The sequence below is a fragment of the Typopeltis vanoorti genome, chromosome 11, assembly GCF_054136105.1.
Source record: "Typopeltis vanoorti isolate ZY-2024b chromosome 11, IOZ_Tvanoo_1.0, whole genome shotgun sequence".
In the NCBI taxonomy this organism is placed as follows: Eukaryota; Metazoa; Arthropoda; class Arachnida; order Uropygi; family Thelyphonidae; genus Typopeltis; species Typopeltis vanoorti.
In genome coordinates, this window is record NC_143559.1 from 61,235,203 (window position 1) to 61,258,760 (window position 23,558).

General features: G+C 34.5%; 2 protein-coding genes across 2 annotated transcripts; one reads left to right on the top strand and one right to left on the bottom strand.

Moving 5' to 3' along the window:
- Nucleotides 1-2,105: 2,105 nt before the first annotated feature.
- On the bottom strand, nt 2,106-2,837 carry LOC150101646 (lactosylceramide 4-alpha-galactosyltransferase-like). Its single transcript, XM_090399876.1, has one exon. The coding sequence runs from the start codon at nt 2,835-2,837 to the stop codon at nt 2,106-2,108; it is 732 nt and encodes a 243-aa protein (XP_090256002.1).
- An 8,185-nt stretch (nt 2,838-11,022) lies between these two features.
- On the top strand, nt 11,023-16,447 carry LOC150101647 (trace amine-associated receptor 1-like). Its single transcript, XM_090399878.1, has 2 exons — nt 11,023-11,094; nt 15,428-16,447. Exons 1-2 carry the CDS (start codon nt 11,023-11,025, stop codon nt 16,445-16,447), a joined length of 1,092 nt encoding a protein of 363 aa, XP_090256004.1.
- Nucleotides 16,448-23,558: the final 7,111 nt, after the last annotated feature.

The following is a 23,558-nucleotide window of genomic DNA, read 5'->3' on the forward strand; positions in this document are numbered from 1 at the left end:
GATTTCGCTTCCATAGATTAAGACTGGCACGGCTAATGTATTGTATACTTTTAGCCTGGTTTGTTTTTGAAATAGGTTTGGTTTAAATATTGAGTTAATTACACCTGTTATTTTTAAATATTTTGCAATTGTTACGTTTATATCGTTTTCATTTTCATATGTGATCATACATCCTAGGTAGTTAAATGAATTCACCTGTTATGATCTTTTATCTATTACTATCTTAGTTCTTGCTGGATTTTGTCATTTAAAGGCCATAGTTTTTTATTTTTCTGTTGATATTGTCATACTATAATCCTTGACTATCTCATTTAGATCTAAATTTGCTTTCTGTAAGTTATCTAAACAATTTGTAATTATTATTTGGTCGTCGGAAAAAAGGAGACAGTCTGCATATATTTACCCTTAAAATACACTTATAATACCCTATGAATTCTTCAGTAAAAAGCCAATGTATTTGAGAAATAAAAATACTGCTAATGAATGGAGAAAAGAAGAGGTACATTGGATGTTGGTTTCACGGTGAATCTGTTCATTTCTGGTGAATCATGGAGCATCTAGATCATACGTGAACATTTGTTTTGTGCTGTTTGTACTCTTAGGATGTTACAGTTAGATGTGTGGCTCCAAGCTAGCGAGGTCTAAGTAATTATAGAACGTATTACCATCTGGAAGAATTATAATTTAATATTTTCGTTTAGTCTGATGAGGCGGTTAATCTTGGAATAAAGTTGATCAATTGCTTTGGATACTTTAGTGCAAATGAGTTTTATATGGATAGTGATTCATATTCCTTTGTCCAATTGTATTTATAGGCATTCAGTTTCTGTTTACCATGGGATTTTAGTATTGATGACCTGAATACCTCCTTTGTTGGATGTAGTCTTCTGATGAAAAGTATGGCAGTACTCTTTTGCGGGCGTACCTGAATCTCCCATCTAAGAACCATTTTTCTAAGGCAGAGATATTACACCCTCTGTCCGAAAAGAAACCGACCTTTTCTAAAATAGAAAAATCTAATCGCGCCACCTGTTGAACCTTTTTGTTGTCGAAAGCGGCAACCTTCGCTAATGTTGTGTCGACTCTTTCTGATATTTGTTTCATAGCTACAATGCCAAGAGTGACAGTGTGTTTTGACGAACGGTCGGTCGTCACGATATTCATGCCGTACGCGAGCACCTATGTTGCTAGTTATTGTGTAGTTAGCGCAGAAGTAGTAATTTAATATTGCTGCGTAGGTACAGGTGTTCTGTAGTTGCATTTGGAATAGCGACTGCATCATCGTAACGTTTCTTTTTATTTATTTATTTTTAAGGGAAAAGTCGTAAAATATTTTAGAGACTCACAGGTACTTTATTCGTATAATTGATCGGTTTGAAGAACATTGCACTGCGTTACTTGATTCACGAGTAGTGAAGTAGCAATAATGTTTATTCTGATTTATTTTCCTTGTTTCATTTCAATAATTTGCTTTATCATTTTGAGAATAACAGAACTGATAACATTTTATTTTATTATATTTCGTTTTCCAACCTTTATTTTTTGGTCTTGTTAAATATTTTATCTTGTGCGATTTAATATTATTATACAGGATATTTTTAGATTTGGAAGTACAGTTTTGGAAGAACAGCTGCTTGTATGTCATCAGGCAGCCGATCTTCTTTATGTTTTCTGCAGGTACTAATTCTTTGTTGACAATTTTTCATAGCATTTTGTGATCCCGTAATGTTAAAGATGATTCCGACTTTGCATGAAGTGTAGTTTTATTAAGCAATAGTTTGCTTCTTAGCACATTAAACAGCTGCTATATAGCTGTTTGCTGGCATATCTGTTTGATCAATATTAGATTATTATATTGTGGTATATTGGGTGTGGTATTAGCTTGTGGTAATGTATGGAGAACACGTCTAGTGTTGTGATACTACTGAGATTGATATTTGGGGTAAGTTTATATCTCCCATTAGTGTTCATCAAAGGACAATTATTAACTGGCGATGATGATAGTTGTTGTTGTCTTGTTGTGTATTATTAAAATATACATCACACTAAATGATTTTATTTTTATGAGAGAATGCGGTTTACAATTTAAAGAAACATTGATGAATCTAAATCACTCCAATGCTCCTGGCCTGCTCATACGTAAGTGGACAGTTCTCTCTAGATTCGATTTCGTATGCACAATTTTCTCCAATTCGCACCACAGATTCTTCGCTTAGTTTATTGAAAACGTGAAAAAAATAACTTTCATTAAATTTATCCACAGTGTTTCTTGCAATTGATGGATCGAAATAATTTTTCCATTTCAAATACGTCAAAGGAAAGGCCATACTCTGATTATAAACTGTAATGTTACAATTATTATTTGAAGGATCTTTTTTCACTGCACAATTGGACTTTAACACTCTCAGTAAAAGTTGGGGTCCGTTATGGGCCCATAAATCACCTCTGTATGTTTTGGAGTATTCAACAAGACACTGAAACAAAAATGGGTGAAGTTTGTCAAAGAAGAGAATGCCACTTGCCACGTTTTCATTAAATTCCTTAAATAATGCATTCCGAAATCTTTCTAAGGATCGTAACACCAACGTATCTAAATCAAGGTAAATTCCTCCATACTTCCACAGGACAGCCAATCTCACTGCATCACTGAGATGGTGAACTTTGTATGGACTGTTTTTCCAATCTGATTTCCACAACCACTCTTTCAGTGGAGTATCTTCCAGCATTTCGTCTACATCCATCTGTCTGAAGTTTGTATTAGGATACGCTCTGACCAGATCCAACATTAGCGAGGTATATTGGATATCTGAACTCTTCACGAATACTGTGACGCTCATGTCGGGATTGTGTTTAGCTGCAGACTCAACTGCGCATGCCTGACGTCCTTTCAGCAATGGTCTACCGGAAGTCTCCAAGAAATATATAGTGGAAGAAGTTTTGGAATAATTATAATTGATGGTCCTGTAGGGAATGTGCCCTAAAATATTATGAAATGGTATTAATTAATTATTGCAAATCAATAGTATTTCTGCTTTTTTTTATTTAAAACTCTTCTTATGATATTTTATTAATTAAAAGAGAAAAACTATTTTTTAAAAAATTTTCTTACAACCGGGTCAGGAGAGATGAGTGCAATACTCCGGTTTGAACTAAAGCGAAATACCCGGAAGCAAAAACATTGCTATACAAAATCATAAATAAATTTTCATCTTTGTTACGTAAACCAAATCCAGTCTGAAATGACTGAAGAACGGTTTATACGAATTGCATATCATGTACTGAATATCAATTAAAAGGCGAAAATAATGATAATCTTAATCTTATTTGTATAAAATACTGCATCCATGCAGCCCATACATTATTTCAAAGTTAACTGTAAAATACCGTTTAGCTCCTTCGCTTTTCTGCTGATCTTCAATCATCACAAGGTCGGATGCTGGGAGAGAGGGGAGAGGAACAATAATTACACGAAATTTATTCTTACTTTGCATTACTCTTTTATAGTCGAATTTGTTATTAAAAAAGGGGGTATTTTATAACTGATTAATTCCCACTTTTCTTAAATACGTTAATAAAACATAACTTTGGTTCCTCATTTTAAAATATTTAATTCGCAGCTGAAATAAGAAGTCCAACACAACATAAAATGCATGCATCACTCCTTATTACATCAATGCAATCTTGACTTTTTAAAGATACGAAAATAATTCTGGATTGTTTTTATTAAAATGTTTAAATTCACATTTGAATCTTATTTATTAAATGTTATCTGTTTTATTTAACAAGACGAAAGAAAAAACTTACCTACATCCCAATGCAGTTTTCTAATAATTATAAACAAAGACAGTCCAATTACAACCACCACCACTAGCAGCGACATCTGGAGTTTCTTCATTTTTTTCTCTTAAATGCTGAAACAAAACTATCTAAAAGTCTACATATCATTTCTGCTTATTTTTACATAAATATTACGTTTGTATTTCAATTTATAATCATTCAGTTGATAATAAAAATACGAACCAAATAAGTCGGCCAATCGTCTAGTATTATAATTATAGTTATAGATTTAATAATTATTATATTACTTCGTATATTAAAAGCAACATTTTAGAGATTGCAAATAGGCTTTATTAGTACTACTAAATTTTTATTTCTCATAAAATCGCATCTGTAAATAAACTTAAACTTAATCAGTTTTAATATTTAGTCATAACAACATTTATTTCATATACAGAGATGAGAAAACATTGGAAACGGCTATCTCATATTTACACCAAATCGGAAAAACTTTCTAGTAAATATGTCCAACCAATCCCTCATACGAAAACCTTTGAAGCTGTCTAATCTGAAGAGGATCCAGAAAATGCTATCATTTTACATTCTTCACATTTTTATAAAATGAATATCCTTAAGAGTAATATATAGTACAGTATTAGTCATCCATGTCACGTGCTATCTTGACCTACTCTAGTAATGTTACTTAGTACTTAAACAACTGTACTTCAGGACTTTAGCACTTAATTAAAAAAATAAAGAAGAAGAAGATCGAGTACATTGAATTAGCATTCTGACATAATCACACATAATTTGCCATTCATTTTAATTAATTAATTAATTTTATATCCTTTTTTTCGTATTAAAGCGACTAGTGTAATTGAAATGTTTTCAGGTATTTCCTAAAAGGTAAATGTTTCAAACAATTTCTTTAAAACGTGTTTTATGCAATATATAGTAGCTCAGATATTATGCTTATAAATAGAATTAATAATTACAATATTATTACTTCTATTATATATATATTGTTTTATTACTTCTATTGTTTTAATATTGGAGTATCCAATATTAAAACAAATTAATATTGGAGTATCCTTAAGTTAACCAAAATTCTTATCTAATGGGAGAATTCCCAGACATTGCTACAATGCCATATTTTGAGACCACATGACAGTTATGCGAAAAATAATAATAAAATAATAAAATAATAATTATTAAAATAAAGCGGCAAAAGGCTTGAGTTCGGTGACAAAATTACATAAGCAAAGTGGATATTAGATCCAGCATTATTTCAAAGCCGAATGTAGAAACCATGAAAGTTTCGTAAGGTAAGTTAACCAGAGAGCTTACGGGAATACACTTCTCGGCATTCTAGAGTTGCATTAGTGTAGACAACTTAGAAGATATAGGCGCCGCCCAAGTATCTGTATATCGCCTTTTTATTTGTCCATTAATGTGAAATAATGGACGAATTAGCTTACTTTACGAAAGTTTCATTGTTTCTACATTTCGGTTTTGAAAGAATGCTGGACGTAATATCCAGCTGCTTATAAAAAATAATATAAATAAATCACACATTTAATTTAATGATCTATAAAAATGTTACTAACCTGTTATCGTCAAGTTGGTCACCAATAAATTGCCGACAAAATTCTGAGATTGTTAAAATACCGCACTCGCTTTCGAAGTGTGTATCGTATACAAAGCGTGAGTATTTACTCCCTCTGCGAGTGCCTCTAAGGATTGTTATCTGACACAGTGTGCTGACGCATATTTAGGAGGTAACACGCAATTTGTTTCCTTCGTGTACATGTGAATTGTAAACTACACGTACATCTCACTATGATCCCGAAAAGTTAAGTAAGAGTATTCGTTCTGTTTTAGAATCATAAATAGAGAAAGAGATGTCCTGTCCTACCCTGCCCTGTCACCAAATTTATTATATGCTGCTATATAAAGCAAGCAGAATCTAGAGGTTATCTGAAGAAAAACATATTGTAAATGGCAAAAGAAGGAGGAATCCTGTATTAGGAGCCTATTTATTTATACCACTAGAAAAGACTGCAGCATTCACGATCAAAATACGACCCCTCAGTCAAGAAACGTTCAGTAAATTTTGGTGAGCTAAATCCACCGCTCCACGAGACTATGGGACACTAGGAATTCTCATCGGTGTAAAACTGTTCAAAGATCTATATGTCAGTCGTAGAATGTACCGAGACAGCTGTGCAGCCTTGGTTATTATAGAAGAAAAGTAGCAACAATGACAGGTTACACTGGTGTGGAGATCATCGCGACTGGTCTATGGAGCATTAGAAGTCGGTGGTGTGCTACGATGCAACAGCTACATTTTTTTATTGGATGTATTGGAGTGAGTGTACATTATGCCTTGGGTATTTCTTATGCCTGCGTCTGTAATCGCAAATGATGACTGAGATATAATGGATGAAGTTGTTTCTCCTGTTGGCCTCTAAATAGAGAATATGTCGGATGTGCAACACGTGTGGTTAAGGCAGTGCTTACTACAAATTGACAGTTTTACAGAACTGGCTCATATCTCCTTGAACAAAACGATGCACCATTCCATACCATACCATAAGGAGGGCTATTGTGATGTGGCTTTCGGAAAGCGATGGCAAAAAACTACCTAATTGCATAGGGTTCCGGTCGTTTTCTGCTCGATCGATAGAATACCTTCGAGAGAAAGAAGAATGAATTCTTCTGACCTGGTCATGTGGTCATTTAGTCACAATGGAGAAAGAATGATCCAAACTATGTAACTGATGATGAATGTTTATTTTTCTCTTGGTTAGACTATAACAAATTTAGTTTAATCCTTTATCCAAGTGTGAGCAAACAAAGTTTGTGCCTGAAAGTATCTTCAGGACTGGGGTAAGGTAGTACAACACCGGGAAACTCGTTGTAAAGGTGGAGCAAGCTAACATCACTCCTATCTCAGTATTTCCCATAATGCAAAACACATCTCCTTGCGGATATGTCTAATGTTATGCATTAAGGGAAGGGCCACTACCCAGACCGGTTCCGACCTTTATTGAGGTCTCTTCAGTAGGATCCAGGCCCAAGTGGAGATACCAGGCAGAAGCATTAGTAAGGGCATGTCTATCCGCAAGGAAATGTGCTTTGCATTATGGGAGATACTGAGATAGGAGTGATGTTAGTTTGCTCCACCTTTACAACGAGTTGACCGGTGTTGTACTACCTTACCCCAGTCCTGAAGATACTTTCAGGCGCAAACTTTGTTTGCTCACACTTGGATAAAAGATTGAACTAAATTTATTATATCTAACTGATATTATCTCAACCTTCAAGAGTATCAATAACTTATTTTGACATATTCAGTATTTCGACGTAAATAATATAATATTCATCGCGAAATATTGAGAGAGTTAACATCGTATGAATCATTACTTCAAATAAAAATAATATATGACGCAAAAAAACTACAACAATGTGCGTTGTGGAGTAACCGGGTTTATTAACGAAGCAAGATATGTTTACACATGATGTGTACATTCACAACTATCGGTGGAATATTTGACGAATAAAGCGTTAACGCCATGAGACTAAATGCTTGAAATGGGCACCATGTCATCCTAGGCTTGTTTTGTCGCGCATGCGAAGGCTCTTTGGCATTTGGAGAACAAGGGGTGGGGATATGTGCTGGACATATCGTGTACTCTTCTCCCTTAGTTTCATCAAGGTTTGAAGGTGGGTCATGATGGAATACCCATTTCTTCAACATACCCTCAAAAAGGCATCAAATGATGTGAAATCAGGAGAACGTGAAGGATACAGGAATTCTGTGAACTTCGAATGTCCTTTTCATTGAGACAGAGCACTCCCAGTACGTCGGAACCTCTCTATTTAGTCAATGATGACACGATTGCTTAAGGCCCACTTACGGAAACAACGAACAAATGTCGTAGGCTTCCAAACTACGTATGAACGAAAATAATGCTGAACTATAAACGTCTTTTTTTCTAACTTCAACACCATTTCTACAGCTAAATGTAATGGTGTAGACTCATCCGTTCTTCTGCATGCAGTTGAACGGCATAGGGCATGTTCTGAAGGAGATGTCGAAGTTCGTATTGTTTCTTTTTATTGCGCTATACCTTATTTAACGGTTACTTTGATTTTTCTGCCACCATTATGGATATTGCATATTACGCGTACTACCCCCTTCCGCATGCACAACTACCTACTCCATCAGGGCGAGACAATTTTGCAATTGTTTCCTGTAGCAGAAAACATCTATTCCATGACCAGAGCCAGTGCTTATAAATAGCGAATATTATATTATTTCAAAATAGGAAGTTTTCAGACGACGTGGAACTTAAATCGATATTTAAAAAATTATATATATATATCTATCTATCTATATATATCTATATATATATCTATTTCTATATATATATATATATATTTATATATATATTATATATATATATATATAGAGAGAGAGAGAGAGAGATCAGTTTTCATCGGAAAATATCTGACGCAGTGAAATAGTGATCACAATTAGCATTGTAATCACTATTTCACTGCTAATCACGTTAAGATGCAATCATTTAATATGAAAATATTTGTTCTTTATGAAAATGGTTTTTAATGTCCTTTCGCTGAAGTATCGTAAAATTCATCTCTAATAATTAAATGAAGAATGAGATCATCTTACGCCAATAGAGCAGCCATATCTCGAGTGAACAGTTAAATTATAGTGTCAAAGTCACGTGATGTGACCTCATTGCTGACACTTGCATGTTTTGCTCTTAACGCTTTTAGAATAGTATTGTTATTATACGTTTTCCTTTTAAATATTTGTACTGCGGATGCGCTTATTCATTGTTTATATTAATTGTTGGATGTGATCAAATAATGCATTATGCATCCTAAAAAAATGTGTACGATATATGAGCTTGCAATCCTGTGCTGAATGTTATATATATATATATATTTGGATATATATATAAATTTTAAACTTTTCACCTGATCTGACTCCCCCCCCCCCGTGAGTCAAATCCTTATAACTTGTCAGCGCTGAAAGACAGCATAACGCAGCATGTGCGCAACATCAGTCCCGACCAGCTGCGATCTGCCGTTGAACACAGCGTAAAGCACGCAGTTTGTGACATACCGGAAAGGGCGGCACATTGAACAGTACAGCCCCTAAATACATTATGTAAGTCAATAAAAATGTGTTATTGATGTTTGTGTCGCTTTTCTCCTTCCTCTCATGCACACAGAATAATTACGACATCTACATGTACAGTAACGTTTCGCAGCACTTGGTTCACTTCACAAGGCTTTAAACAAGGATACTTTAATTTTGATCACTCTATATTTGAACTTGGTAGGTGGCATTGTAATCGCTTTTACTCTATTAAGCGTACGGTACAATAATTTAGCATGCTACACTTTACTGAAGATGAGAATCTTAAAAAAATATAAAAAAGACTTACTCCAGTAACTTAAAATCATCTCTAATATGGCTTGAAAATGAGATCATTTGGCGCTATATTTTTATTATTAGAGCATGCGTGTTTTGAGCAAACAAATATATCGATAGCTATAACAATGTAAGTCAGAGTTCTGTGACATTATTGTTAAACTTACTTGTTTTGTTGTTAATATTTTTTTATATAAATTGTTATTCATTGGGTTATTATTCATTCACACAGAAATGGTTTCTCATTCTTTCCTCAATAAAAATTTGGATTCCTGTTCCTGATTTTTATAGAATCACACGGGTAAATACTCTTGTAGTAGTTACGTGTGTGATGAAGCTGACTTTGACCAGATGCGAATCTGTCAACAAGGTAGAGATCAAATTGTGCTAACAGAATTGCAGGTGGTACCAGCTGTTATTCGGCGATGATGCGTTCAAATTTGATAGATTTAAATTAAAGGGGATTTTTTTTGTTGCTTTCCTCTGATAAATTTATGGATTGTGCAAGTGGAAAGGAAGTTGTCGTTACTGTTGCTCTAAAAATCACATATATTATTGATTTGATTTTTTCCTTTTTTTTTAATCTTTGCAGAATAATACACACTTTAAATAAACGAAGAAGTTTGAATGTGTTGAAGTGAGAAACACTAAAGAATATTATGAAAATATCTGAACAGACTGAAACAAATGGGTCCAGAAGGTGTTTGTGTAAAGTCTTATAAATATTAAAAGAAAAAAGCGAATACGTTATCTTAGGGTTCCCTAAGACACACACACACACACACACACACACACACATATATATATATATATATATATAATATAAAAGCATCATTTAAAGGAAACATTTTACAACGATATCCGAGTATTTTAGTTAATAAGAATTAATAAATAAATGCAAAAATGTAGGTTCGAAAATGCACACACATATAAAAATAAAATAAATAAAATATCGCAGCAATTTTTTTCTAAGAGTTTTCGGCATTATAAAAAACTGTAATTGAAAGATTCGACCCTGTAAGGGATAAAATTAATCATATCTGACAAACCCAAGTCAAATTAAACCGAAATATTAAAGAAAAGTAGGTCAGTCAGATATTGAAGATACTGAAACGTTCCTAAACCCGAACAGATTTCTTCTTCTTTAATTAATACAACATCTAATTTGAGTAAATCATTTCAAATTGCAGAACACGGTTCGTTATTTAGAACTTTGACGAAATTTTGCCCCCTTCACAAATTAAAATGGGAACGTAATAAAGGGAAAGTTCAATCTGATGATATCTACAAAAACTTAAATTTTTTTTTTTACATTCCCTAAATGAATCATCTTTGATTTACGAACTTATTACAGGATTCATGTTATGAACAAAGTTGCTATGCTAATCTCAACAATTCAATACTTGCAAATAATTCTGGATTTCGCTGTTTAGTAGTATGTGGACAACAATCACAAACATATCATTCTTTCTGTTTAAGTCACTTGCAATAAACGTGACGTCACAATGAGGAAAATGGTTTAACACGCCTTCCAATGGAAAAAAACAAATAATCCGCTTTATCAAAGCTATACCCATTATTTTCTTTGGAATAACTTGTTTTTTTCTCTTTCTTCTTCTTTCATGCTTAATTTATCTCATTACTCATTCCTTTCTTATCTCCTTCTTCAACCGTACTAACTACGTGTTTCATGACCAGCGACTTATTTGGGCATTATTCACCACTCCGCTGAATACTTAAGGACGCATCCCTCAATTACCATTTACGACTTGCTACTAATGGCCAAAGATTTTCCCTATCGAAATCAAGGGATTGAGAAAATGGCTCTCACAGTGCAAATCACCCACAAGGTAATTTTTCCTGGTTGTTAATAGCTGCTTTATTATTCTCGTTCACTAATGTACCATCCCGTTCTCCATTCTATCGATCTATTATACTAAGAGCACGTGCATCTAGTCCCCCACTGACACAGCAAATCCCGAAACCAAAAATCGATATTCTCACCAACGACATCGTTAATTGTGTAAGGATTAACAGTATTACTGATAATTAAAACTTTTGTTTGCAATTACATCATTTAATCCTTAGCTTAAAAGTCAGTAAACATAATAAGAATTCAGGGGCATGAAGGAGGATCTGATGGATAGACGGAAGAAGAAAAACAAAATTCTGCATTCATAATAATAATAAAAAAAACTTTTTTTTATTATAACCTAAAGATACGCCCTGCAAGAAGACAGGCGATGTTTTCAATGTTAAGTTGACGTTTGCCTGTTGTGAGAAACAAGAAACGCATTTTTTTTACCATGGAAACCATGACTTCACATCCATCTTGTTCAACAATGAGCAAACAATCTATAATTAATTATTTATTATTAAACAAAAGTCTATATTTTGTCAGTTTAAAAACATGGTCGGAAATTTAAATTTTCAAAAATTATTTTATTAAAGTCTTTATTATGTCACGAAATTTAGGACGACTAAGGAAGATACTTGGAAATACTCTCGAAGAATCCAAGGGATTAGAAAATAGTACTATTTAATACTTATTTAAAGGGTCCCTTTATTAATCTTTGAAAAAAAAATAGATAAGTCAAAAACCATTTATGGTTTTAAATGTAAGGCTGTTGGATTAGTTTTAAAACTCGTTCGCTTCTTCCTGTAAAACACAAGGGGCGGTGGGGGGGGGTAAAAATCGATGTCACTTAAAAAGACATTACCTGAGAAAAACATCTGCATGTATTAGCATCACATGATCTATTGCGTCATTTGCGTATCATCTGATTTTTCGACAAAAAATGGGCGGTGATTTGTCACGTGGGACGAATTTGCATATCCCTCAAGTACAATAAAACCCTTTTTAAAATAAGATTCAGTAGCGTCTTTAACAGACTGCCCAACTTTGTACTGTTAGAAAGAGGACTTTGAATACAGCAAAAAATTAGGAGTATACCAGGGATTTTTTGTTGAGCAGAGATTAATAGGATTTTGTAGGATTCTTTCCAAGGAAATGGATCCTCAAGAAATTTTGGCTAACTCTACTGATGAGTATTTAGTTTTTAACCAGGTAATCCTAATCCATTAATATTATCTTTCGTTGTCTTTATAGTCATCGGAAATTTGAAAGCTATTAGAGACCCCTAAAATGAATTTTATAATGTATTGAATTGTTTATGGCTTTCGTCATACATAGCCAAAATGAGAAATAATTATTTATTTAATCAGATAAATTTCAATAAAAATTCTAACAATATTTGAATAGCGGAAAGTTGTTTCATGTTCCTGTTGTCATAACGCATTTTGTTTGTTGCTATTCATATTGTCACTTTATAAGCTCATTGTTGCCAACAACAGGAAGAGTTCTATCTCCATTCAATCTCAAAGTATTAATGTTCCTGCGGTTCATCTCTACCTACTAAAGGTTTGAAACCTGTAGCATATATAAGTGTAGTAAGTGGACTAAAATTAGAGGTCTCTAATAATAGCATCCGAATGGTGACCTCTTAATCATTTATAAATTCATAAGAATAGAAATAAGTCTAATTGACGGATTGAGTGATTGACGATTGAGTGACCGAGCAGAAGGCGATCGTAGAGCACAAGGCCAGCATAAAGAGTTCTTGAAGAGATTCCGAATTCAAAGAATTGAAGGAGCAAGCTTCTTCTTATTATTTGAGAACATTTTATTAATATAAGAATAAGAAATATATATATTGCAGATGCCAAAATTTCAGGTAAGTAGGTAAGATAAGGTAAAGGCAAAGACTGAGACAGGTGATCACAAAGTATAGTGATTCTGAATATTGTACAGCAAACTCAGACTAGTCTTAATCATCATCATGAACAGTCCGTACGATGAAATAGACTTTAAGCAGCTACTTGCAATTTTCCGACATGTAGGAAACCTGCTACATAGAAAATGGCCGGGGCAAAGTAGAGATCCATCAAATCGCGGAAGTCGAATCTGAGGACTATCAACCTTCAGAACCTCTCCCCACCACTTCTCAAGATGACACAAGAAACAACAACCCAGCCACAGATACTGGAACTGCAATTCAACCCCAAACTATGCACATGCAGACTTGCACTTCATTGAAAAAATACACAGGCATGTCCGCTGTGCACTCCATCAAACCAGCAGCCAAGAAAACACGAGCTACGCTACACCAAAGGAAGTACACCAAATCATCAAGAGCCTCAACAACAGAAAAGCCCCAGGTCCTGATGAGATTTCAAACCAAACCATAAAAGCACTCCCCCATAAAACAGTTATGCATCTAGTGGCGATCATCAACGCGATGCTAAGACTCAACTACTTCCCCACTCGCTGAAAACGGGCAGATGTAATCCTCATCCACAAACCCGGAAAAGCACCTCAATTCCCCCAGAACTACAGACCTATCAGCCTCCTATCAAATCTGGGAAAAATCGCGGAAAAGATAATTCTGAACTGCCTACAAAACGAAACGGACAAGATCGACCTAATCCCAAAAGAACAATTCGGATTTCGCAAAGGCCACTGCACAACTCAACAGGTACACAGACCTATAGAATTCATAACTACTGGATACAACTGGAAACAACACACAGGTGCAATCTTCCTGGATGTGGCGAAAGCCTTTGACAAAGTATGGCACAAAGGCCTCATCCACAAACTAATAGCTACAACATACCCACTAAACCTCGCCAAAATCATAGAATCCTATCTGAAAGACCGAAAATTTCAAGTTAAGCTACGTGGCCTCAGATCCTCCATGAGAAGCATCATAGCAGGTGTCCCGCAAGGCTCCCTCCTATCGCTTCTACTCTTCAACATTTTCATCTCAGACATACCAAACACACCATCAACCACCATGGCTTTCTATGCAGACGACATGGCAATACTGACCAGATCACTCAGGCCACACAACGACTACAAGACGTAGCAACAAATCTTGAAGAATGGTTTCAGAAATGGAGGATAGATGTCAACGCCGACAAGAGCACGGCCATACTCTTTACAAGAAGGAAAGCAACCCACCACGGAGCAGTCATGATATTCAACACTGATATCCCATGGCAAAAAGAAGTAAAATACCTGGAAATCAAACTGGATAACCGACTCAGCTTCAACCCTCACATCTCACATGCCTGCAACAAAGCCAGCTCAGCAATAGCTCAACTCTACCCGCTACTCAACCGAAGAAGCAAAGCCAGTACAGAAAACAAACTAACAATGTACAAAACAATCATCAGACCCATACTAACGTACGGATCGCCGGCATGGAGCCATGCCTCCCCCAGCAACATCAAAAGACTACAGGTACTACAAAATAAATGCCTCTGAATGATCTTCGACGCCCCGTGGTTTGTTAGGAATGCTCTCCTCCACCAAGACGGAAACATGCCAGATATACCTTCGTATGTCATCCAGACTGCTGCCAAGTACTTCGTCCAGGCATCATTCCATCCCAACCAACTCATTCGTGATGCATCAAATTATGATGAAAACGACAGATGGAGAAACAAACGCCCGAAGGCAGCTCTGATCATCGCTTCAAACGATTCTACACAGCCCTAATTCGGGAGAGCCACGCGCTCAAAAATTTCTCATTTTCAATAATCACAATCTAGCGATGAAGGGATAAAAATCCAAGGGATTGACGTCCATCTCGCCATTTAAGTTAACAGTTAACAAGTCTAATGATTCGAAATCTGGTAAATACATTGAATAATAATCTTCAATTTCTGGTCTTGTATAATTTCTTGACATACGTAAATGCAATACACCAGTTTCTTGTTCTATTGTTTGATGTTGACCTTGTCCTAACTGGATATTTGATAATGAAATGGTACTGAACAAACCTTTAATGTATCAACGATTGTTGTGAAAGCGACAACAATATGTCAGATGCCTATTGGGCGTCTAGGACGATTTTAACAATACAGCTAAGATTTATATTAACCATTGTTGTGAAAGTGACAACAATATATCAGATGCCTACTAAAACATTGTTGGGCGTCTAGGACGATTTTAACAAAACAGTTAAGATATCAGGTATTAGATTTTTAACTGATCTTTGACTATCTTTGCAATGATGGTTCGTACTAACGTTCTAAGAAACGGAGAGCATTTATTATTTATTAATTATAAGCTATTTTTCTACAGTAATATACAAATGAATATCACTTTTCTTTTGCTAGGTTTCCACTGAATTCTTGACGTCCAAAAATGCAAGTGAAGACTACATCGTCAACGAGAACTTGCCATTAACTCGAAATATTGCCGAAATAATATTTTCCTCTCTTGCATTTGCTATCGTTGGAATCATTTCGGTGGTGGGAAACTTTGCAGTCATAGCCGCTTCCTACTGGGACGAATGTTTGCGGTCGCAAGTCGGCAACCTCCTCATAGTGAGTCTGGCTGTTACTGACTTCATCACCGGCCTTGTGGTGATGCTTCCGTCGTCCATTGCCATTCTCTTCGACCGTTGGGTATTCGGAAGCTTCCTTTGTAATTTCCAATGTGCTTGGAATTATTGTTTGGCCACGGTGTCGAATGTCACCTTGGCTATGATCAGTTTCGATCGTAGTCTTGCTGTCATCCACTCTCTTCATTATCCCCAGATGATGACCGTCCCTCGGATGTGTATGATGATCGCTTATAGTTGGCTTCAAGGATTTGGAGTTGCTTGCGTTCCTATAATAGCCCAGACCATAGATTTTGACTATTGGGAAGCAGTTTGTTCGATGGCTTGGGATGGCACCCTTTTGCCCAGCGTCTTCATGTCGGTGTGTTTTGTCATTTGTTTCATTATTCCAGCTTCGTGCATTGTTATTTGCAACATTAGAATAGTCTGGTCGGCTTTTAAGATTCAGAAGAACTCCGTAAGACCCGCTATGGGGACTCGAACTCAAACTACAGTCGGAAATATAAAGAAGGACCAAGCTGATAGCACTAGTAAAACTGTCAAAAGCATGTATGTGGTAACCATTGTGTATTTTACTGTGTTTGCTCCGTTTGCTTTCAACAAAGTTGTTAAAGCAACGATGGGAGAGGTGGCAGCGCCCTATTGGTCCAGTCTATTGGCTTCTGTGTGTCAGTTCATCGCATCGGGAACTAATCCTTTCATTTATGGTATACTCAGGAAAGATTACAGAGATGCCTTTAAGAGATTACCAAGAATTATGTCGGAAAAAATCAGACAGCTGTTCTGTGATTAAAACCTTTGGATTTAAAACGAAATTGTTGTTAGCAAATAAAATTGAAAAATTGCACTTAAATTATTGTATTGTGGTGTCACAGAATACAAAATTGTCTTTAATTAAAACAATAATTGCAAATGGTTTCACTGATTTTAATAATGATTATGAACATCAACAATCGTAATACAATTCGTCTGCATGACAGCTGCGCGCGCATCGCAACAATGAATATCTTTAATATCATTGCCGTTAACTGACTGCCACATTATAAAGGTAACTTTATTTCCAATAATATCTAAATAAACTCCTTTTTAAGAAAAAAAAATGCAGGATGAAAATTAAAATTATGTATATTTATTATACAGCTAGTATAAAATACAGAATATTATTATTATTATTAAAAAATTAGCAGTCACGACAAAATACCTTACCATTGCTTTTTCATTTATATATTCACTAGATTCCACTTGCAGCGCCTCCAAGCGGTCAGCAAAAAAAATCCTGCTATTTGGGGAGAAATTAAATATAGTTTTGAATACCTTCTAGGAGATTGAATATTTATAGAAACCGTATAGAATGAAGGCTATATTTTGTCGTAAATCTTTTAAATTTTTATTTAGTATCAACTTAAAATTCTCTTCAATTGTGTACTTATTAACAGACGTGCCAAATATCTTCAAATAATATAGAAATTTAATTTTTAAAAAGATGCATTTTTGAATTTCAGCTTAAATAAAGTAAAGAACTATTCTATCAAATCCCATTATAGTTTAACAGATCATTAATCTTTCACACGAACTAGTTTCAAGAAAACAATCACAAAGATGTTTGTTTTCTAGGTCTATTAGTTCAAAACTCAGTGAGAATGAAATATGCAAATTTCGTTATTTTAGAGAAATTATAGTTTTTAATTTAAATAAATTAAATATTTCTTGCAATTAAACATGAATATTACTTTACTTGAATTTTATGTGTTACGAAATATTTAATTTAACAATTATCTGATTAACAATGAATTTTAATATTAAATCTTAATGAAAAAATAACGAAAAAAAATATAATTTAGCATTAAAACATTAATTCATTCAAGCTTAATTTATTCGATATAAACAGAAGTTTTTTTTTTCCATTTCTAAGAAACTCGTTTTGAACTGTTGCAGGAATTTTATTTCCGAGTAAAAATTCTTGACCTTCTATTCAAATAAAAAAAGAACAACCCAGTTCTTGATTAAATAAAGTGTTTTCTTTTTCTTTTCTTGAAAAAGAATACATATAAAAACCAAACTGCAGTTCCTTATGCATTTATGATAAACATATAAGAAGCATTTCAGTTACAATGATTTGAACAAGATAAATTTCTTGTCGTGATCTTGAAAAACAAATACGTTTTTTCCCTTATTGTCATTAATTATGCCAACGGTATTGACATTTCACCTTCTTAAAATAAAAGTGTAAAATGGTTCTTCAAGAGAATATTTTTTGTCAAATTATGAAAAAAAAAAAGTTATTAACACGTATTTTAATAGTATGTTAAAAGAGTTATTTTAATAGCGGTTTATAATTCATAATGGAAGCAAGTCTAATATTATCTATCTTCTGCGTTTAATTACAACTATAGAAAACGAAATGAGCAAAAATTGGCTCTAATTTATCCATCGTTTGCATTTAATTACAACAATAGAACAAAGAATGACTAAAATTAACTGGTATATTGAACTATCGTCTGCATTTAATATAACAATAGAAACAACAGCCAAAATTAGCTTTAATGACTATCGTCTGCTTTTAATTACTACAATTTTATGCTGGCAAGTGATTTGATTATCTGTGGAATGGCGGTTTCCACTAATAGAACCAATGCATGCACTGCGAAGTTATTTCCAGTTAAGCTGTGACTACTTGTGGCTAACAACGCACCATCTACCCAGTTCTATCGATTGTACGAACATCTCTCATGGATTAACCTTTACTTTTTTTTGCCACCGTCCTACGTACATTTATATTGACTACATGATGACAGGCTTCATCCTAAAGGCTTCTTTTTTCCTTCGGAAGCAATTGCAGAAAATGATCATTTGTTGTCAGAATAAATATAAGCCTGTCTTATCCCTCTTAGTCCCTAAGGTATTTCGCGTGTGAAGATTACACGAAGAAAAATATGTGGTTCTTAAGATGACAGATAGTGAACACGCTATTAGAAGAGTGTGAGCTCGCAATTTTTTTTTTTACTGAGGGTGACGTATAAACGGATATCCGATATCGAAGAAAAAAAAATTTTGTGACCGCATTTTTTTTCCCCAAAACTATTATACAAACCGTTTTTCTGCTTAATAATCAGAATATCTAAATGAAAATATTCTTTTCAAGTTTATGATTGGTTGCCATGCTTCAGATAAAATAATAATAGCTATTTGGTATCTAAATTTAAATAAATGAAAACAGTTATAAACAATGGTCGTTCAATTGTAATTTTTACTAAAATCTGCAAATTCGTATATTGCAAAATATAAAAATTCAATCTATTGTTGTGGTTTGTGTGGACTGTTAAAATCTTGCAATATTTATCTATTTATTACATTCAATTTTTGCTATCCAGATATTCGATACAAGTTCAACAATACTTAGACAACAATAACTGATTCTTAACAATGGATAAATTACGTAAGATTTCAACAATGAACTTAAATGCAGATATTTCATGATATTTCAAAACAAGCAAATAAGATAAAAGACATGTCTGACAAAGCTTAGAAGTTTTATTTAAGAAGAATAGTCATCAGAGACCAGTTGATTTCGACGATGTCCTTTAGATGGGAAGAACCGGGTTCGAATCCCATTGTTAGAATAACAATGAGGTTAACAATGAATAAGGATTGACCATCTATTCGTCAGATACGATTTTGAATGCTTGCATGGATACGATGTGAGTCTACCAATAAGCGTAAAACAGAACAAACATAATCCGAGTGATTACGTCGATCTATATCTGTTGACTATATTTCACAGCTTAGAATCGTATCTCCTAGTAATACTTATAATAATAAAATGGACAAAACCTAAATAAACACATAAATAATTTTAAAAGTGGTAGAAAATTTTACGCTTGCATTAAAATAAAATTAAAATAATTAAATAAATAAAAATTAGTCTGGTGAGGTTTACTGTCCGATGAACCAGTAGGCTATTTCACTCTCCCGACACATTCGATGGGTTGATTTAAGAGATAGATTTTTTTATGTCGTCCCAAAGTTCATTGACCTTTTTTTGCAGTGTAGGGCGGGATTTTATTTTCCTGCTTTTCTTCATGTAGTTGTAATCATCAGGTTATGTCACTCACGATGTTTACATCCACTGTCACAAAATAATTCGGTTTCTTTTTTTATTTCAGCAATTTAGGAGAAAAGCAATAAATAATACATTTACTGATTCAAACAGTTGATAGTAGACACGTCTTTCAACAATCTTTTAGTGTTATATGAAACTTCAGTGATTTCATTGTTACAAACAATGCGTACAAACCATTGTTGGGAAAACATGCTAATAGTCAATAATAGGTTACTCTAATTTGCTTTCAGAACTCAGGAACTTTCTCGTAATGCCTTTAAACCAAATCGAAAGTTCAATGTAGCTGGAGATAAGAAAGATGCCACACCGTTTTTTATTTTATTTTTTCCCTTTACAAAGAACACGCAGTTTCCAGCTGTCATTTCTGCGCATGCGTGCAACATGACCGTGCAGTCTTGGAGATGTTTTCAGGATCTTTCTAATCGGATACTGTTGCATGGTCAGCTAGTGCGGTCCGTCACACTTTGATGCTTTGGCTAACGAAACTGGGAGAAATATCTCTATCGGCGAAGATACGACAGGACTGTCCGATTGCAACGACGCGCGAGAATCCGATGATGTCGCGCGGATGTCTGGCATATCTGCGGGAGGAGTTCATTCCGTAAATCGATACGAGCATCTTTGTCGTCTTGGACGGGCAAGCGACGATCTCTCGTAGCGGGGGCCACCGTTAGGTTGTTGCATCGAAGAAGGGGTGGCAGGCTAGCGCGAAAAGTAGGTGACTTCGGCACACACCGCCAAAAATAGCAAATATCTTAAAGTGAATCCGTACCTAGACGAATCTTTGATCTCATGTATCGGATGCATTTCGCCAACGAGGAGAGAGGTCAGCGAATGAGAAAAGAAAGGTAAGCTTTGGTGAACTTTGTCCATCCTGTCTAGAAATAAGGTCACTGCTTTCCATATTGTACGTTGATTAAAGCAGTTAGAGTCAAGGAATGTTTTCCTTGACTTAATGAGTTCAGCTGTAAGAATGCGTTGTTGTATGATAATAACAATTAAGGAGATAAATGACCTACTTTCGCAAAAGCAAAAGTTATAATAACGTGTATATTCAATCACGATGCATCTTCTGCTTATCAACAAGCATCCATGTGTGCAAATATTAAACTATTAATACTCCAATTTAGTTCAAGTAAAAAAAAAGTGTATAATGATAAAAAGTTTATAATTATTTTCAGTTCTACCTATTGTGTAAAATTTATCGGATGCAATCATTGCTGACGTCATTAAACATTGTATTAAACGAACAAAAATGAAAAAAAAAAGAGAAAAGACTGGATATTCTTCTATTAAAATGTAGATTTTATTGCATACGCTTAATTTTGTACAATTCATTTTTTCAGATTTGACTGTAGATTTCAGACGCAATTGTTGCTGGTGTCATCATTAGACATTGTTTTAGTTGAACAACAATGAAATACGAAAAATGAACTTTTAATATTCTTTAAGTAATTGTTGTCAGCCGTATAGATTTCATTGCGTTTAGTTACTTTTGTAGATTTCATGCACGATTGTTGTACGTCATTAGGCATTGTTTTAACTGCACAACAATGGAAACTCAAAATGCCTTTTAACATTTTTCTGTTAAATAATTGTCGCCAGTTATGTAGATTTCATTAATCAATTAACAAGAGTATCTTTGTCCTTTACAACGTGTACCGTTAATAGCTTAAAATAAACAATAATGTATTGTAAAGATCTATATTTGTCCTCTCTAATACCGGTGTTGTCGTAAAACTCGGGAATAAACAAGCCATACAAGCTCCTAAAATATGCGAGTTCTCTGCCCCAGCTAAATTATCCAATGCATTTGTAATAATCACTGGGGACATTCAGGATTTAATTGCTTATTAATATAACGTCACGGTAATTAAATATGACTGACGCAATTGAGAATTTTCTTCCATGTTATTACATAGGTCGCTGTTTTGCACTGATAAATGAAATAATTTTAAGATTAAAATAATTTCTTGAGTTCGTTTGTTATTTATTATGTTGATGACACAGGGACCAGACAATTGTTTGCTTTTTTTATTATTGTTACGATATAAGCATCAAAAAAATAAAAAATAACCAACGATGATTTCGCTATTTCGCAAAGCAAGACGTAGAACTGCGTAATAAATGAATTCAAATGGGCATCAAATAGCTCTGCGTTTAAATTGAAGTCTGGTGGAACGCGATTTGGACCTAAAAGCAAACTACGCATAAAATAGTCATCAACTCGAATACATAGGATGCATTTTCCAAATGGAATTCTTTCGCTTCGCTGGATTCAGTTCGACTATTTCCTGTTTTATGTAGAGTCACCGAAATAAAATAATAATAATAATAATAATAATAATTTTCCTGTAGACTGGAACATATCACTAAGCAATAATAACTTATTCAGCTGCTGATTAGTCTGTACAAGAGCGGGGGGGGGGCGATAAATCAGCAGACTGTTGTTAAAATATCATCGTCTATTGCCAATTTCGTTCTTATCAACATAACTGTTCATTTCACGCTGGTCTATTTCCTTTATTTTTTGCGTAACTATCACCCATATGGAACTTGACCTTCGGGCAATCACAAACATCAAGAGAAGATTCGAATTCGCAGCCTGACAGACGCTAACCACTCAATCAACCAGGCCAGCAATATGACATGGAAGCAGGATGCCGTATTGTTTTTATTATTATTTTATTATACAAAGAGGAATAAAAGAGAAATATTTATAAATTGGGAAAAAAGCTTTATTTTTTCAAGTACTCAAAGTAAAGCTGATTTTAAGGAAGAAAAGAAGACATTAGAGTATAGTTTATTTTTAAACTAAAAAAAAGACAAAACTTGTAGTTCAACTTGTTGAAGCTTCAAATTCCTATGTTTATTTAAGGAAAGATAAATGAATGCTAAGAATTTTATCATTAAGTTTTCATAAATGTTTTATTTATTTGTTGTTGTTGTTTATGTTTTTTTTTAAATACAATATTGTCAAATACAGATGCGATATGTATTATGCACAAATCCAACATACACACAATCCCTACACAACTTAACCAACAAAGTGATTTCGAATTCAATAACATCTAAACACGATGTTCAATCAAAAAAAAAACGTGATTCAATTCATTAGTGGTAATAAAATGACTCAGAATGACCATGGATTTTATTTACAAAACATATCGACGCAGGACATATATGGCGCAGAGGGTGAAGCTTGACCCTGTTGTCTGTTTCGGGAGCAGTGATGGGAGAGATTTGTGAGCTATTTTAGCTCGCCCTGAGTGGGCAGCAGTGGTTATTCGTTGTTGAGTGTTAGGATGGTTTTCGGTCTTTTATGTTTCCAGTGATCATTACCGTCATGGTTTCCGGCTTGTTGTATTAGTTGGTTTGGATGTGTGGATGTCTTCATAAAGAATTTTTCTGCTAGGGAGCGTAGTAGTGGAGAGATGTAGGGGATGTTTATATCCCAGTGGATCTCGGCGTTCCTGATGAACCACGGGGCGTCCAATATCATTCGCAGGCACTTGTTCTGTAGTCTTTGTAGCTTGAGGATGTTTGTCTTGGAGGTATGGCTCCAGGCTGGGGAGGCGTATATAATTGTGGGACGGATAACTGTCTTGTACAGTAGAATTTTGTTTCTTGAGCTTAGTTTGCTGTGTCTGTTGATCAAGGGGTATATTGTTTTGAAGCTTTGGTGCATGTGCCCTTGATGTGGCTGTTGAAGCATAATCGTTTATCGAGAACTATTCCGAGGTATTTAACTTCAGTTTTCCAGGGAATTTTAGAGTTGAACAGG